At 32.4% G+C, this 19,002-nt stretch overlaps 1 protein-coding gene across 3 annotated transcripts in view; it reads right to left on the bottom strand.

Moving 5' to 3' along the window:
- Nucleotides 1-155: 155 nt before the first annotated feature.
- Nucleotides 156-19,002, bottom strand: part of LOC106478907 (transmembrane protein 164-like) — a 35,153-nt gene continuing 16,306 nt past the window's right edge. For 2 of the 3 annotated variants that reach the window (XM_022382606.1, XM_022382607.1), the window contains 5 exons: nt 15,568-15,924; nt 9,723-9,842; nt 9,432-9,516; nt 6,740-6,840; nt 1,259-4,682 (listed from right to left, as the gene is read on the bottom strand). In XM_022382606.1, coding sequence (XP_022238314.1) covers nt 4,380-4,682; nt 6,740-6,840; nt 9,432-9,516; nt 9,723-9,842; nt 15,568-15,924 — 966 coding nt within the window. In that variant the 3' untranslated portion in view covers nt 1,259-4,379. Of the gene's footprint in view, nt 561-1,258; nt 4,683-6,739; nt 6,841-9,431; nt 9,517-9,722; nt 9,843-15,567; nt 15,925-19,002 lie in introns of those variants that run through there. The other variant, XM_013939487.2, reaches the window with a different exon arrangement.

Genomic DNA, 19,002 nt, shown 5'->3' with positions numbered 1-19,002 from the left:
AAATAAGTATACGTAAACGTTAACGTTAACTAACGTAAGTTAGTTAGTATAACAGAATTAATTATACTTATTACTAATATAATAATACTACTATGTGTGTGTGTGTGTGTGTGTGTGTGTGTGTGTGTGTGTGTGTGTGTGTGTGTGTGTGTGTGTGTCATAAGATACTAAGGTGAAATTGACCTCTTAAGCAGTGTAAAGTTTTCTATTATTACATATCACTTAAAAACTGATAAAATTTAAACATTCAGTAATTCACCACTTCAAGACAACATGAATGCACCTTTCACCAGGAAGTTTACTAGATCAAAAATGAAAAACCTTATATTATTTGGTTTGAGCTTTTATTATTTAACCCAAATATTATTTTTATATGTAGATTCCAGAAAATATTTCTAAGGTTTTAGTTAACATTTCGCTTGCAAACATTAAACTTAAGTTAACAAACTGGGTATTTTTTTTTATTGACTTTACAGGATGATGATGTAACCTTTCAGTTATTTTCTTATTTTCTGTACTCAGAGGTTGTAGTCTATACTTTTACACCCACAGAAAATATTCTGAAAACAAAATAAATAATAACTCCTTAAGAAACTCAGATTTATCTCAAATAACATTACTAGTTTTACACTGTTTCTTGTCTTTCACAGTTTTGACTGCTACATGAAATAGCCTTAAAATATAATATAAGAACATAAAACACGCAATTCTGACAAGTTATGTTATGCTACAACTGCTACCGAGATAGACACTAGTACTGTGTCATATTAAATCTTGCAATAACAGATAGAGCAAAGCTATATCCCATCATAGAGTTTATACAGTGAGATAAAAAATTTGGTCAAGTAACAGATACTTTGCAGTGGGATAAAGATAACTCAGTGTTATTTCACCTGACAAGGTGCTGTGCAATGCAAATAAAAAGAAAGTTAGAAAGAAACACTGCCTTTCATTTAGTGTGTGCTTTCTTCATGACATACCATTTTAATGGTTTTTATTGTTTTTAGCTCTTAAGCACCTAGGTGTGTCAATTTAACATATTGTTGCATCAGCGAGGTCACGTGACTAGTATCACGCCACTTCTTTCTCGAATCTTCAGGAGATTACTAGATTGGGGGTAGTCTGGTATATATAAGATGGTCACAACGTGACGGAACAACAGTGTAGTGAGTAATTGAACTGCAGTCAGAGAGTATTGTTGAAGTTCAGCACGTTCGTTGTTATAGCGCAACTGTTGAAATTGAATTGTTTTGTAATTTGACAAACTCTCTACAGGTTACCTATCCTCTTAAAATATTTATTTTTATATGTGATATTTGTATGTATTTGTAGGTTTGAAAATGCAAAGATATCACTATTTAAAAAAAACAATTAACAATGCCTACCATCATTGTTGCTTTCCACTACTGATTTTTAAGTCTTCCTACAATCTTGTAGAACTTTCCAATATCTTTTATTTAATGAAATTGTAAATATTATCTTTCTTGTGACTCAAAATACACTGCACACAGTTATAACTGATCACTAGCATATAATAAAAATAACTAATAATTTTGTTTTAATTGTTAGTCATTAGCTATATGTAATAAGTTTTAAACCCATTTCATACTCAATTGTATATTTTTTACAGTTCTTTTTGAGGATATTTTTGCACATTCAAGCAATCACTTAGGCCAATAACACATGATGTAAACAAAGACTAACAAAACAGGCTTTTCCCCATGAAATGAAACTTGATCTAGTTGGGTGCAAAATGATCTAACTATATAAACCTACCTTATCTCGTTCAATGGAAAACATTTCTCTACCTATCATACTGTCACAACATAAATAAAATGAAATATCAAATATCATATGAAGGATGAAAAAAAATAAATAAAGACTGTAATTGTGGCAGAAATTGTTCACAAATATTCTTTCTAGCAACATATCAACAAGATAAGCATTTATCACTTTGTTTTAATCTCTAAGTGAGTCTCCAGTGAACTAGAAGCCAAACTGGGTTATGCAGTTTGAGAGAACAGAAAAAAAAGCTTTTCTTACGTGTCTCGATCACTAGCCTAGGACTTCTTAAAATTTAGATATAGAAAAAACATGCCACCTGAGATATAGGTAATTACATCACACCATGACAATTAATGTTCATAAACAGTAATGGGCTAAATTAAATAAAACTACATTTGATTTGAAGCTAAAAACATCAAATTGGCACCATTTTGTTCAAAATAACATGTTTCGATTGACATTCTTCTAAAAGTTGAGTTTACCATGCTTAAGTTGATGGACAAGTGCTATATAGCAACCACTGAGATAATTTATCACCTCCAGATCTTTGGAAATTAACCTAAACAGGAAATGTAGAGATTGGGAAAAGATTTAAGCAGGAAAAGCCTTTCAGCACCTATTTAAAAACTATGGTGAATAATCACTCATTATTGTAGACAGAGCTGGCTGGGCATTCATCATCTTGTGAAGTAACACCATTCTGCATTTGACTGATGGAGCATTCACATTTCCCACAAGCATCAAAAAAGTGGAGCAGAAACCATAAAGCAGCTCTCCACTGATGCTGAAAGCACTGAATCACAAATAGACAGTGCAACCAATATAATATCTATGACTTACCTATTAGCAGTATTTTGTAAAATTCAGAGTGGCTAGTCCCAAGATGGATAGCAGAAAGCAAAGCAACTGCATGGTAATACTATCATCAGGATGTATATGCTAGATGTATGCAAAGCTAAATGAGGAAACTGACAAGCTCACAATAAAAACCCACCACACCTCTAATGGCAGGATATCAACCTACTTTGCACAAGCAAGATGAAAACATTAATCACAGAAGATCTTCATTGACATTCAGAAGGAATGAAACTGCTGGAAAACAAAGCACCATATTGTAGAGCCAGGAAAAGAAAAATATTGGGAATTAATATGAAAATAGAGCCAGAAGGCTACTGGTAACATAAATAAAGGAACTTTCTTGTACCTCCTGCAAAGTAATGGGTCTCAACATGAAAGTTCAATGCCTATCAATGCAACCCCTGAGACTGTCAACTAATACCAAACTGAACTCAAAGACTTATATTCACATTGCTATAAAGCTCATTAGTTACAAGTGCTATACTAAAACTTTTAAGAACAATTATATTACTGTGTCACATGTACTATGCTTAGTTTTTTTTAGGTCCAGCTTCTTTCTGGGCAACCTTTGTTTTTGTATGTTTTGTATGGAATATTTTGAAAGCTTAGATAGCATCAGTATGTTACAGCATACTGTACAAAGGGATTATGAAACAGCACTATTATGTCTAGGGCACTGTGCAAGAGAATAGATATAACAGAGTTATGTTACTGAATACTGCAATGGGATTGTGAAATGAAGAGCAATATATTATATGCAAGACATTGTACAACAGAGTAGAGATAGTAGTATTAAGTCACAAGATACTGTGCAATGGGATTGTGAAATAGCAATACTATGTCAAACGACTCTGTGGAACACAAGAGATATTAGTGGTATGACATAAAATGCTGTGAAATGTGATAGTGGAAATTTACTATTGTATCAAAAATGCTGTTCAAAAGTTGTATATTCAACCCTTAAAACCTTTAATGTTACTAGCAAAGTGAGGTTATCTACCCTACTTCTAACCATTAAAAAAATCCCTAATTATCTATTATGTATTAAAAAAATTAACTTCTTAAACTTGTAAAAATCATGACAAAACTCCTTCACTAAATACTATAAAAAATCACCTCTACAAATTACCATTGCCCTGAAATAAACTGAAAGTCACAGCAGTTAAATTACTTTGCTTTTTTACTTTGTAATCAGTAACAACTGGAAAGGCCCTTTGCAACCTTCATTATATACATAATTAACCTTACTTTCCCTCTACTAACAATAAAAATTCAGTGTTAAGAAAGTTTAAGCAGGATTAAGACTTCCAAGAGTTAGCATTACTTATAAAACTATGAAAACCTGGATACTGTTTATTCGTAAGACTAATGAAGTATTGGTCAATTTGTGGCTGAACAAACTTGTATAACAAAAATTACTATATAATTATATGAAAAACAAAATAAGCATCTCCAACTTTATAAGACCATAAAATACAGCTAATCGTATGTCTGCCGTATAGTAGAGATTATGGCATGCCCATAATCACAGAAAAACATTCACAATAAACTTATAAAAAGAAATGTACTCTTTCTACCATTAAAAGATTTTACCCATATTCTTCTATATAAAAGTCTTGGTTATTTATCATTTCTAAAAAGTGGGTAACATATCCTCCACTGAAAAAAATTAAGTAAATAGTTTAAACAGTTATTTAATCTGAAATAACAACTATTCTTCTCTACACATACAATTGTCAGTCCTGATGTTCATCCCCAATATTTCTTTTCCATCCTGAATACTGCCCATTCTGGCCTTGAACTCGACACAAGTTGCACAGTTGTTGAACTCGCTGTGTAGCCATAGCAACATACTTCTCCCCTGTCCACACCACTGTTCCCATAGCTTCCAGCACAAAAAGACTAACAGCAGTATAAAGCTTTCCAATACTCAGTATGAGCAATGTCTGATGACCAATGGCCCATAGTCTGTAGTTTTGTCCATAAAATGGATCAGACACAGCTGGACAGAGCATGTTATTCAAGTTCACCTGAGTCACCTGCAGTGAAAACAAAACATAAGTTTGTGACTCTTATCTGAAAGAGAAAGAAGGTAACACATGGCTCTATATTATTTACCTTTACTTGAGACAAAATTGTAACTATTAAATTTCTGTAACTCACATACACATTTTCAGCAAAATACTCAGTGTTTACATTCCTCAGATAGCACTGACTTCTCAAATAATTTCAATTATTGCTAGAACAGACATCTTAACATTTTAAGTCATGAAATAAATAAATCCTCATTATGTGAAGTAAGGGTGTTTCAACTAAACATCCACCATAAATTACTTATTCTAGCAATGACTGACAAGTTCACAAACAGTGGTCAATAAAAAGGTATCGCTTCTTTGCTTACCAATCTGGAAAGTGTTTGAAATGTAAGTAAATGTTTCTGTAATTTAATGTTAATATTTTTAAGAGCATATAAAAATCAAAGTTTTCAAAACAGGCCTAATTAAAATTTTTAAACTGCATAACTGAAATCTACAATTACAAACTGAAAATGCACACTGTTTCAACTTTAGAATACAAATTATAATTTGTTCACACACACACTGACCAAGGAGACTAAATGTGAGCCTCATGCAGTGAGAATCTGGTGTCATAGTACTTTTGATATTTTATGTTGACAGAACCTGCATGTGTACATTTAATACTAATCAATCACATTTCCAGAGCAAGAAGAGTAGACCTTTCAAAACCTAAGACTCAACTTTTTTTTCTAGTTTCATTTTTGTGGGTTTTTTTTATTGACTTTGAGCAATTAAGTTTATGTTTTGATCAGTTTGAGATTTTACTTGTAAACCATTTCCACCAATTTGTACAATACTAATGAAGCATTTAAGGTACGGCATATTTATATGTAGTTAGACACAAAGCTGCAAAATAAGCTATCTGTTGCATGCTTATCATAGGAATTGAATCACATCCTGAATTTTAGCATTATAAGCCCTCAAACTTACCCTTGAGCCTTCAGAGGTATTTAGGAAATGGAAAACAATTACCCATCATATTATAAAATTCACTGATTAATTAATGTGCCATCCAAAATGATGATTCTGACTTGTCTAACAGAAATTTGTCATAACTTTTACCAGTAAACTATCTACAAAATATTGTCAACTATCTTTTACATATTTATATTAAAAATAATTGTTGTTGCATGTTTGTCTTAGTTAACTTTTTTTCTCTCTCTTAGCACCAATCAATACCTGTGAGAAAATTTGCAAATAAAACTCATGTTTCTTACATAATTAAATACATTAGTTTACAAGTCAGTAAACCATGATACAGTAGATTAACTCTTTTGGTTGTAGAAACTACAATACAATAACAACAACATCTGTTGACAGAATACAATGCTTTATTCCTTTGCACACATATAGACTAGTATTTGAAACTTAAAGTAGGTATAACCTTCCATAACAAATCTGTGAAGTTTGAATAACCTAAGGAATAAACCAGCCTAACTATGTAATTTTCAAAAAAACAAAAAAAAGAAAGGTTTTGCTGATGAATTACATAACATTTTAAATACTATTTACACTAAATTGGAATATACAATATTACAAACTTATTTTTCCACACAATTTACTTTTGGAAAAAACTGAAGTTTTGTACCTGTCACTAACTGAAATAAAATTAAAAGAAATCATGCTATGTTTCTTGTTCACTGTTGTTTTGTATTTCTACACTTAAAATGTCACTGTTCACAGATACATTGCAATATTTTTTTTATTATTGGAATGTTAACATACAGTTAAATCATTTGCTATTGATTTCATTAAACATTTTGTTCAAGATTTTCACATAGGAACTAGATCATTTTTTTTCTTTTTTTTCAGACTTAATCAGTAAAAGCTAGATCCTGCTAAATATATGAAACTATATTGGAGTAATGGTGATTGAACTATAAAATAAAGAACATGGGTGTTAACAACTATCAAAATTCACAAAACTTTAGTCAGTAGAGTTAGTCTAAAGAAACTGTAGAACAAGTAGTATAGCAGATTACATACTTTCTTCTAAAGTCTAAAATACAAGTACTTACCAATCCTAAAACCTGAAGAAGTAAAAAGTGGTAAAAAAATAACAAACCACAAGTTAGAAAAGCCCAGCTGAAGTCACTCAGGGATTCTACTGTGTACACACCTGCATGATGACAATGAAAAAACAGTGTGTAATGTGTGGATAACATCTATTATAAAACTCAGTAAATTAGAAACAAAGGAATTCCCAACTTCCATAAACTGAGTTAAGTCATGCATAAATCTATCAACATAATCATTAACTGTTGATATGTTTTTGTTTTTTTTAACTTACTCAAGGAGGTCTTTATATTATAAATACATTTCAGATTTGGGAACAACAACCTTTTATAATTGGAAATCATAAAAAAAATAATATTCGTTTTGTTATTACCAAACCCCTTCCTCAATTTTACCACCTGTAAACCTTGTAAGTTCAAAGCATTTTTCCAAAAGTCTGAGGATAAGAGTTAAAAACTATTTAATCTACAAACATAAAGCAAAAATACTACATGCATGTGTATGTCCACCTTTTGTGCTTTCAGTTTTGAAACTGATCTCAACCTAACTTGGTATGCACCCTTAAAGATCCCAATGAAGTGACATGAAATGAGGGGGGGGAATGGCATTTGGATCCGACTTCCCTATGTTACCCTTTTAGTTATATTCTTTTTCATTTTACAATGGTTTTCAAACTTTAAAAGATAAAAGTTATAGCTATTAAAAGTTTTATTTTACAAAATAAATTGGTCATAATTACAATTTTCCTTTTGTTTGACTTTAAATTCAGGCTACTTGAAGAATATAAAACAAAACTAGATATTTATTTTGCATAAGTATTCATTTGACTAATGAAAAAAAAATGAACTATGATTATTCATTTTCCTTGGTTGGTTGCAAAGCATTTAAGTAACTGTGTAGACATAGATGCAACACTTAAGGCCCCAACATGGACATGCTTAAAAACATGTAAAACAATACTGAATTGTCTGAAATAACACATACAGAAAAGTTTACACAGTATTGTTGTAACACTTGATTCATAACTAAATAAATCTTTCATTGTTTATAAATGTTAAACACAGTTGTGTTAACTTGTGTGTATGATACATTTACATGTAGAAAGTTTAGGATTAAAAAGTGTAACAATTACTAAGTCTGAAGATAGGAATTCTACTGGCTTTTTTATATTATTTTGTCACTTAATAAAATTTTTTGAAGCACAAATTTTTAAGTCAATTTTATATATTAATTCTAAATATATTTCAAAAATTTTAACTCAAAAATATTTTAGAATCAATAATTTTTTTACAGATGAGTTGTACACTATCTTTCAGCCAGATATTAAACACACTTTTCTTAACAGAATCTGCAATCAGAATCAACCTCACTTTCATTCAGGAATGTGACAAATGTTAATGGTTGAAGTATGATGTATGCATAAATAAATGCTTTTAAACATACCAATCTTTAAATCTCTTGAAATAGTACCATTAATGCTTCACATTTTAAGGACCAAATCCTTATGCCTTTTTTGCCATTGTGATTGAACAGAATTTTACCATAACATGTGGTTCCAACAATGAAAAAAATGTAAGAATCAAAGAGACCAATGATCAAGAAACTAAAATCAATAATGAGAAATAATACAACCTCAGAATTGACAAATAACAACAGTCAATACAAACTTATAATAACAAATCAAAACTTGAATTTTGAATACAAGTTTAGTATTACAACAAACATTTTTTTTCTAGTATATCCACTTCCCGGCATGTGTGTGTGTGTGTTGCCTCTTTTCTTTTCTCAACCAATGATATTGCTTCTTTACCACAAGTTCTGCCTTGTTCAATATCACTGAAATGGCACAGCAGAACACATTGTTCCAGTTGATGACAAGAAACAAGAATTATTTTATTATATGTAAACAAACTAAGTTTTCCTTTAATATTATTGACACAACCTGGATATTTATTAAAATATTTATACAAATATTCTCCTTTAATTCATATAAACTGATATTTGTCCAGACAACCCATATTTTAGGAAGGGAGCCAGAAACTGCCTATGTAGATTTCACACTGGCCAATCAGAAATTCCACCCTTATTTTGAATGCTGCTGTTGCTTGTTTTGTGCCTCTGTTCAATGGCTATCACCAGTTTAAAAGCTCAGGTATCAAATAAATGCTATGGTTTTCTTATCTATTATACGAGTTTGTTCAAATGTACCACCTAATTTAACTGGCACACATAGACACACACACACACACACCAGACAAACTGCTGTGCAAGCACAAGTAAAGGTTGCTGATAGGAAGAAAGATTCTATCATGAGCTATGAAAGAGTCTGTTGACAAATGACATTACAATTCAGGTGTAGAAAGGAAACTTAATAAGACCTAATTGATGATAATTTAATGAAGGCTTTGCATGCAAGACATTTTAAATGGTACATGTGGCTGCACATATATATACAATAAACATCTTCCTTTTACTAATAATTTTCTTAAATTTTCTAATTTGATATTTTAGTAACTAATTGTGTTTCACTAAGTCTATTCTGATCAATGTTTAACTTTGTATAGTATTTATAAAGGTAAATTATATGTTAACATTTTCTCCTAACATCACATGTGCCTATATATACCATAGGTAAGCCATAACTAATAAATAATTAACTTACAATAACAAGAATAACACAATTATTTGACCAACCTCCCATTCCTGTCCTCATAAGGTAGAAAGGAATAATTAACATCAAACCATGCTGAAGAAAGTACACTTCTGTCTCCATTGGCAACTATTAAACAAATATAGACAGTTCTTATAACTTAAACATGTGTATGCTAATAGTAATGAAACTTTAAAAATCTTATAACTCAGAGGGAGGAAATTTTTTCAAGTAATTACACATTCTAAAAAAAAACTTTTATTATATATATAAATTAATTATAGGTAGTCACAAGCACTTGCTTAATGATGTATAACAAACTTCTCATAACTTACCAATCTCGTGTTTAACACAGGGAGTAAAATGGCCAATAACGCTCCATGTAAACAATGCAAATGTATCCTAAACAATACCGTAACCAACCGGTGTGTTGGTGGAGCAGCAAGCAGAAAAATCTGAAATGACAAAAATATATCACTAACAAAATAAATTCTACTACATTTATTAAAACTTTTGGCTGTACCTGAACAAGCATATACCATTATGAGTAAGTTCAGAACTGCAAAAATTTCTTAAGCATATTGGTCTAGCAATTTTTCAAAAAGGATGAAACTATAGCCACAGAAAAAAAGACTTTAATGATGTATAAATATTGTTTCCTATAACTACAATAATCACAATTAATTATTTTTAAATATATATATACTTTACTCAAAGTTCAAACATAACTTAATTAAAAAACATGTTCTCAATGAATTATTTTTTTCTGTACACACAGTTTCAGGCTAATTAGAACTACATGATATCTTTGCTAGTGATTTATAGTAGCCTGTATTGATATTTCTTTTACACTAACCACTGTGAGATCTAACACCAACAGAATAGACCAGGCAGTCAGCTTATGGTTGAACATGGATATGATCACGAGTTCAGGTTTATTGATTTAGTTCCGTGTATTTTGTGTTGGAATTCCTATGTATATTCCTGAATATTAACAATTTTTTACAGAAATTATCAAAACTTACATGGTACAGGCAACTGCCAACGTAAAACATATGCAGGTACACAACACAGATTGAAACTTGCCATAAAAATTTAAATAAAACATGGTAATACCAGTTATTTTTACAGATGGTTTGGAATTGTTTTGATTTCCATCATCAGCATTAAGTCCTCAAAAAACTTAATTCACAATATTCTAATTACAAAAACATCAGCCATTAAGCAAAAAGTTTTTGATACAATCAAAATATAACAGGATGTACAATGAAATGTGCAACATGTTTCATAATATTAAGAGAAAACATCATAGAGAAAGAATAAAATATCCATATAAACCACTACATCTATAATATCAAAAAAATTGTCCATAATCACAGACATTTCCTGTTGTTACTGTGTTATTTCACTGTAATATTTATTATTAAGTAGTCTTTTTTAACCAAGTTACTAATCAACTAACAAATTTTACTTGCTGTCAGTTAATGAATGGGTACATACATGTACATCACTGACTAAGTATCGTAACTTGCAATGGCATTTTTCAGTTAACATGATGTGGAATTAACAGACGTACATGAACAATCAAACACCCAGGAATTTTAGGTTATCATTACAGAATTTAAAAAGTTATCATACACAATGCTTTACAAGTAGTCAATTTTACAAATAAAAAAATTTTCTTAAAATTTCACATTCATTCAAATAGAGTAAAACAAACAGTGATAAAGGGATAAGAGAGGAAAATAACTGTTCTAAGTTCCTAAAAGCTCAGTCTTCTTCTGTAAGATGGAGGTCCGATGTAAGCTCTCTGTATATATCCAATCTTTGATTATATTTTAAATATTTCTTTTTCCCAGAAGAAATACAAGAAATTTATCCATGAGGTTCCTCATCACAGTTGACAGATTTGTATGACCTGTTTTTTTACTACCTTTACTTTCTCTTCTTATCATCCAATTAATTCAGGGTTACGAATACACACCTAACTTTAAATTCAATAGATAGTCACACTATTAATGAGTTTGATGTTTAATTAATTTTTTTTTTAAAGTCACAACATAGAACAAATTAGGCCTACATATTGACCATCACATTATAATGCCCCCACAGCTGAAAGGGCAAGCACTGTCTAAAGAGAAGAGGAATACATAAAGAACTTGTAACAATCCTGACTCAGAGCATCACTGCTAGGGCCACAGAGTCTGGGACTGATGACCAAAGGTGTGGAAGCTTGGTGTTGAAATGGCATCGATAAGAGGACCCCCAAAAGATGGAAAAAATTTCATTGAAACACCAAAGGAAGTAAGAATTAGTGTTGAAAGGAACCATTCTAGGCAACAACCAGATGTAATATTCATAGGACCAAAAGAAGAGCTCTAGAGTGAAACAGCAGAATTCTCAAGGGGAAATACTCTCCTATTAATAAAGAAACAACAGTGGAGTTATCCAGATAAGTTTAAAAGATGATGGTGACAGGCCCTTTGAGCTTCTAACATCTCAGGGAGATGCTGATATGGAGAGACTCAACACTGGAAATGGTGATTGTGTCTAGAATTGCACCTCACTCAGTCAAAGAGGCATCGGTGAATAGATGTAAGTCTACACAAGGTGGAGGAAGGGGAAGACAAGGGTTGTGTTGTAACAATCAAGCCACCACTACACTGAGAGGTGAAGAGATGGATGGAGGGAATCCAGAAAAGTCAGTTGATCTCTGTACATATTCCACTGATCTACGAGAATACACTGAATAGGACACAGAAGGAATCTCAGAAGGATGAGAGACTTCAGAGAGGTTAGCCCCCCAAAGAGATGGAACTTTTCATGCAGGAAGAGGAGGAGACATCAGAAGTTCTATACCTCATAGATGTAAAAGAGAAGGCCAAGCCTCCCCAGCAAATAAGTTGATAAATACCCACAAATGAATCAGATACTGAGTGGGGAATTACTGCCTTGGTGAGCTTGACCAGCCAAGCCAAGTGGAACAACTTCTAAAGGAGAAGGGAGGTCAGAGCAAAAGGTACCTCCCAGAATGAGGTGAAGAGAAGCCATTTATCCATATAATAGTGGAACTTGCAAAAGACCTCACAGTTGAAAACATACAGGCTGAAGCTAACTTGAAAGGAATAGCCCTGAAATGAAAAATTGCACTGCTGTCAATGATATGAAGGAAGCAACAAATGGCCAGGTGAATCAAAATGTGGAAAAAAGCATCCAAAACCTCAATCTTACTCATCCACAACTGGAGAGAAATCACTTAACTCAGATCAAGGAAACTTTCTATTTTGACAGAAAATTAGTTCAAGGGTGAAAATTCTATGAAAGGCCACTTATCCCCAGCCCAAAGGGGATTCAAGGGCCTGTTCCACTGTGTTCATTGCCTGAAGGGAAAATAGTCTCCTCCAGACACATGGGATCTGAGGGGGTCAAAAGAAGACTGAAGAAGGTGAAAGATGAGTTTGACAGTGTAAAGACTGGGTAAGCTCATGAGAAAACACATGCAACTCATAGGTCTTCTGCAATGGAACTCTTCAAAAGAAAAAACATTTTCTCAGAAGAAAGGTATCAAACAGTGTTTCCTGAGAAAAGATGGAGAAAACAGAACTCCAGAAAGTAAGGCAATCTGGCCAAGTAAGTCCCAGGAACAGAATTTACTAGGAAAATGCAGAAGAGACCAAGAGGCCAATGCAGAGAAGAGGTAGATACAGCCTTTTCCAGTAAAGTTGTTGTAGTCATGATGAAGATCCGCAGAAAGAATGTGTAAAAATTATGATAGTGAAGAAACTGAGGAAACAAAAAACAAATACAAGCAGAGTAAAAATGAGAGAGAGAGAGAGATGAAATGGGAGAAAAAGAAGACCTTTCCCAGCTGGAAGAAGAGAATCAGGGGATTGAAGCTTGAGGTTGAGGTAAGAAGAAGGATTCTGACCAGGAAGATTTGGTATCTGAAAGCATCATGAAGCTGAGACAGAAATTAATAGGCATGAACTCTAATATCAGGCAAGAGGAAAAGACAGTCCAAGGATTGAGGATTGTGCAGCAAGCTTGCCCATGATCCAGCAGAAACAACCGTAGTAAGAGAAATAATGTCACATACCTAAGTTATCAGTGACAAAAAAGGAAGGTAGAGTTATCTGATTCTCATCTGGGAAAAAATAACCAAAAATACAAGCAGGTGATAGAAAGAGATACTCTAAATTGTCCAAAGATGTGTCAGGCTCACCAAAAGTTACAAAAGCAGGAAGATGGGAGTTCTGAGTCTAAAATAAATACTAAAAGAGAACCAACCACTTGATGCACAGTGACAGTAACCTCCCTCAGCTCCAGTCATCATTGAAGTAGTAGAAGACAACCCCTGTTGAGGAGTGTCTGGCACTCGGTAAGCTTCAAAAAATGTTGATACATGAATTCATAGTCCAGAAAATCCATGAAATTGGATTTTTCTTTTATCTTTCTTTCATTGAAATCACAAATGTGAAATTAAGAAAGAAAAATTTGTAACTGAAAGTTAAAAACTAGCACAGATCCAGTTTCATTTTTCTGAAGAATACCATATATTCCCACCGAACAGTCAGCAGTATGTGCTTGGTGCTCATTCTCTGCTCATCCACACATAACAAATTGTGATCAGACCATTCCTGATTAAGTCAATAAATTGTGATATATACAAAGAAAAAAGTTTAAAGTTACTGGAGTTTCACCTACTTCAGAGGCATCGTCAGAGTGACAAAAGGTAACAAAGTCATTGTATTTATATAGGTGTGAGAAACACTCCTAGTGTAAATAAAGCTAAAATATATAAATATATATATAATGTAAAATCATACATTTACTGCCTTTTTATTGTTATTTGAAAATCAGGCCAGAAAAAGCAGGAAATGGTGTTTTAGGGAGTATTGATTTTCAAATTTTTCTAGAAGAGCATGCTCCCCAACCTTCTTTAAGAATTGTGCCTAAAATGTTGAGCCTTTGGGCAAAGCTCCACCTCACACTCACAGGGCTACCCATGTAGTCTTAAAGATAATGAAAACCCTGGTGTTCAAACTTCCAGAAATAACACCTAAAAACACTTATTACAATGATAAAGTGTAGACTCAGTATCTAAAGATAGTGGGGTATGTTCTATAATCAGAAGTAAATATTATTCCAGATAAGTGTCCAAAAGGTATGGAAGTAATTTTGAATGAACATTTTGGATCATGGATAGATAAAGAAAAAAGGGGAAGTGTAAACACTGGGAAGGAAAAAATAAAAACAGTAAAATGAAAAAGGAGTAAAATTGAAAAATAGGGAAAAAGAGACTGTATACTAACTACTAAGTTTTGAGGCTGAAGACTCACTACTATACTGCTGTTGTCAACCAGTCATACAGTGGAAAATCATGGAAGAATTTTATGAGCCTTCATTCAGAGTATACAAGAAAAAGAAATCTGATTTTTGGAAGAATATTAACCTCCTGACTACATTTAATTTTTTTCAGTTGCTTTACATATAAAAATCATTGTTCATACTACTTCTAGGAAGTTTTATTCTGTTAACAAGCTTCATGAAAATTAATTTGTTTTACATGCTTACAATTTGAAAAAGCAGAACTAAAGGCCATGTTTGTACAAATAGCATTTGATAAACAATTATAGAGATCGCTGTAATATTTTTTTTATCTCTATAATGATTCTGACTAAGTAGTTAAATGCAATTTAAATAAGAAACATCACTATCAATGCAAGACCACAAACAACCTTCAATTTTTTTAAGATGAGAAAATTATTTATTTACACACACTCTAAAAGGTATTTAATATCGGCCAAAGCACAGGCTCTCCTTCCTCCATTTGTGGAGTTCCATCATAGCATATTTGTCAGTGTACAGTCCAGGTAGTGGTGCACTGTCCCTAATTCGAAACTACCAACCAAAGGTAATAAGTAATAAATATATAGAGTCTACATAAGTGTCAGTGTTATGGCAATCTAACTTTTAAGTGCTATACTTACTGCCTAAAGACTATGCTACATGAAGCTCTAAGCAATGTATTACTGACAGAACTACTAATATTACTACTAGTACTAAATATAGCACTAGTTTAGTACTACTGGTAAATTACTACTACTGTAAATATTACTACTATTACAAAATCACAATGGGATAAATCATAAGAAATTATGGTATCTTCTATATGCTTACCTGGATCATGGTAATAATGTGGCAGGGATTCAGTATGTATATGACAGTTTTAGATGAAAATTTATAACCAATCTCCATCCCAAACACCAAACACATTAAGACAAGAAGAGCTCTCTTTCCTCCCCGATCTTCTCTTATAACTTTTGGCACAGGTGGGACATGAATTCTTTTATATCCCCAGTACAGATATAGTAGACCAAATAAACATGCAAGTCCAGTTTCAAAGAATCGATGCTTAAGTGTTAAAAAGGCTGCACACTCAGGACCCCCATTCCCTTGTAATCCGTGGTCTACACCTCCATAAGCCCACTCAGCAACACTATCCATTGATGATGTCCACATGGTGGCTCCCTGTAACTAATAACAAAAATTTAATATGTATTTAATAAAAACATGCTACTTCATTCTTGTATTGTGAGGATGTCAACATGGTGGCTCCCTGTAACTAATAACAAAAATTTAATATGTATTTCATAAAAACATGCTATTTCATTCTTGTATTGTGAAGTGCATGAGCAAGTGTACATCTGATAACTGCTGTACTTTTATTCTACACATACATAGATATCTTGTAGAACTAAAAATGTAAAGGTATATGACTTTACAAAACTTTAATGTTAGTCCCTGTATGCAAGCAAATTAACCTTACACACAGTATCGACAGTTTATTAATCAAATACATTCAACTAAGCAATTATTCTTGCATGAAACTAATCTTCCTATTTTCAGACTGTTTTTGTTCTTTTATGACATTTTGGAACTACCTTTCATTTAATATAATAGACATTTTAAGATACCAAATTTGGAATTAAAGTACTTTTTTTTTTAATCCTTCATTGTACAAAACCTCTAATAAGCTGAAAATGTTATTAATACCATTCCAATGGTTTCTCCCTACAAATTTTCACAAGATTATCTAAAACTACTAAATTTGTGTTGAAGAAAATAAATATTACTTCAGAACACTGATTATAAATTAGACAAACATATGCTTAGTTTTGGGAATCGAGTTTGCAATTTCATACAAACACACTATACTGATGCAATCAAGCATGTGATGGCAAGTATAATGTACAAAACATATAGGCAATCAAGTACACCAATATTTTAGGTGAGTCTTTACTATACAAAAAAGACAACAAACTTAACAGTTAATGGTGCTTCACTTGTTTAAAATAGAAGAGAATATTACCATAGGTATAAAATTAGTAATTATTTTGTACACAAGAAAATTCTACTATGAAGTAAGCCAAAAATTTATCATCTGAAATAAAAAAATGTCAATTCAACACATCTGTATCAATCATTGTATGTTTATTTCCAATTTCAAATTATTAAGTAAGAGTTCATTTGAAACTACAGGCTATTTATGGAATATTAATCATAGAGTATATTTTTTTTTACAATATTCAATTCAATATAAAGTACAATATAACAGAATCAATAAATAAATTTTATATATATACACACAAACACACATGAAATTAATGTATTGTTAAAATTTAATGATTTTGTTGTTGTTCACAGAAAAGTTGAATATAGCTTTTACATTCACAATTTGTTACAAGGCTAAAAGGCTGATTTGGATAAATAGATAAAAACTACTTCACAAGCATCTGTCCCATGATCACAGAGTTAAGAAATCGAAACATGCTAGTGCCTGCAACAACTGCCACTAGGATAAAAATTCAGGAAAGTAATAACACAGACAAAATAGACTTATGATTTATATAACACTAAAGAATACAGTTGTTCAAATTATAAATTACAGATGTAACACAATTTAAAACAGTAATTTTACACCTTACTCAACACTATAGAATACAATTATAAATTAGAAACATAATACAATGTAAAACACAAAAACAGTAAATTCATACTTTATTTAACACTAAAGTAGTCCAATGGTTGGAAGTGGATGCTACTAGGTGGTTGCCTTCCCTATGGTCAACATTTGAAATACAAAGAAATAAATATAACACCTCTATGACCAAAATGGCATACATGCTTAATGGCAATGAGAATCAAACCCACAAATCAAAAGACAACCAAATTTCTGGTCATGCAGGCATAAAAGTAAACAACTATGGATTAATAGTTAAAAATAAATAATTATAAATCATAATGGCAATATTTAAATTACTTCAATAGTTGGAATAATTTAAAATAGTAATAACTGAAAACTTATTTCAATTGGTTGATAATTTTCATGAGTTTTGAAACTTATCGATTAAGCTAACAAAAGTTTAATAGCATGAAAGTTGTAATTTTCCTATACTGAAAATGTATTTCCGATAGGTATTTACCTCTTCTCACAAAATTAGCTATTCTTGTTCAGTGCTGCCTTCTATATGCAAACTTTTTATTTATACATGCCACAAACCTTCTGCTCCCCCTATTGGAATTAAAAGATTCCAATGTGTGTATGTCCACAAATCATCATGTGTCACTTCTCCACCAATATGAGCATGACATGCTCACGTGACACATGTGACTCCCTCTAAAATTCTCTACCAAACTATCACTTCGAAGTTTGGCAGAAGACTTAAGCACCGGAGGAAAGTGGAGAGGAAGGGTGGGATGTGTGAGAGGAGGTAAGTACCTATCAGAAATACATTTTCAGTATAGGACAATTATAACTTCCGATAGGATACTTACCTCCTTTCACAAAATTAGCTAGAATCCCACATTGAATAGGAGAGACCAGCACAGGGGAATGATAGAAGTACCCTCCAAAAGCATCCGAAGGATACCCCTGGAAATGAGTCAGATCCGAAGATCAGATGAGAGGAACCGCACCACTTCTGAAACAGGTATACTCTTCACCCCTCTGTGAAATGTGGAGAATATATGGGCAGAAAAAGAGAGGAGAACATGTAAGTGGGAGAAAACTGTGTCAGGGCGATATAAGAACGAAGAGCTCTGACTGGATACAGAAGCCAATCTGGATCCAGTCAACAGTAAAGATGAGGAATGGAAGGAAGGAAAATAGGCAAAAATAGGGAGCTACCCTACAGAGCCACCAAGGTCTTTGGGAGGAAGGAATGAACTGAATAAAGGAAAAGACAGGTATGGTAATAAAGTGTCCATGAAACATCAATGGCAAACAAATCCAACCATCGACATCAACAGGCTGAGAGAATAAAATAAGTTTTAGGTGAAATGTGGAATACAAAGAAAGTGGTTCAAATGGAGGTAAAGTGAGGAAATGGAGTACCACATTAACATCTCAATCCGGAAGGGTAGGTCACCTGGGAGGGTGATGCAACCAAAAGGAACGCAGTAGCATGGTAAGGACATGAGAAGTAAAAATTCTACAGGAAACACAAAAGGTATGGGATAACGTTGCCCAAGACTGAGAACCCCTGGTCAAAAAGTCAAGTGAGAAATTCCACCTACCAAGCCACAGTAGTATAACAACCGTGGAACACATTC

The sequence above is a fragment of the Limulus polyphemus genome, unplaced genomic scaffold (assembly GCF_000517525.1).
Source record: "Limulus polyphemus unplaced genomic scaffold, Limulus_polyphemus-2.1.2 Scaffold262, whole genome shotgun sequence".
Taxonomy (NCBI): domain Eukaryota; kingdom Metazoa; phylum Arthropoda; class Merostomata; order Xiphosura; family Limulidae; genus Limulus; species Limulus polyphemus.
This window is presented reverse-complemented; position numbering and strand designations above follow the sequence as displayed.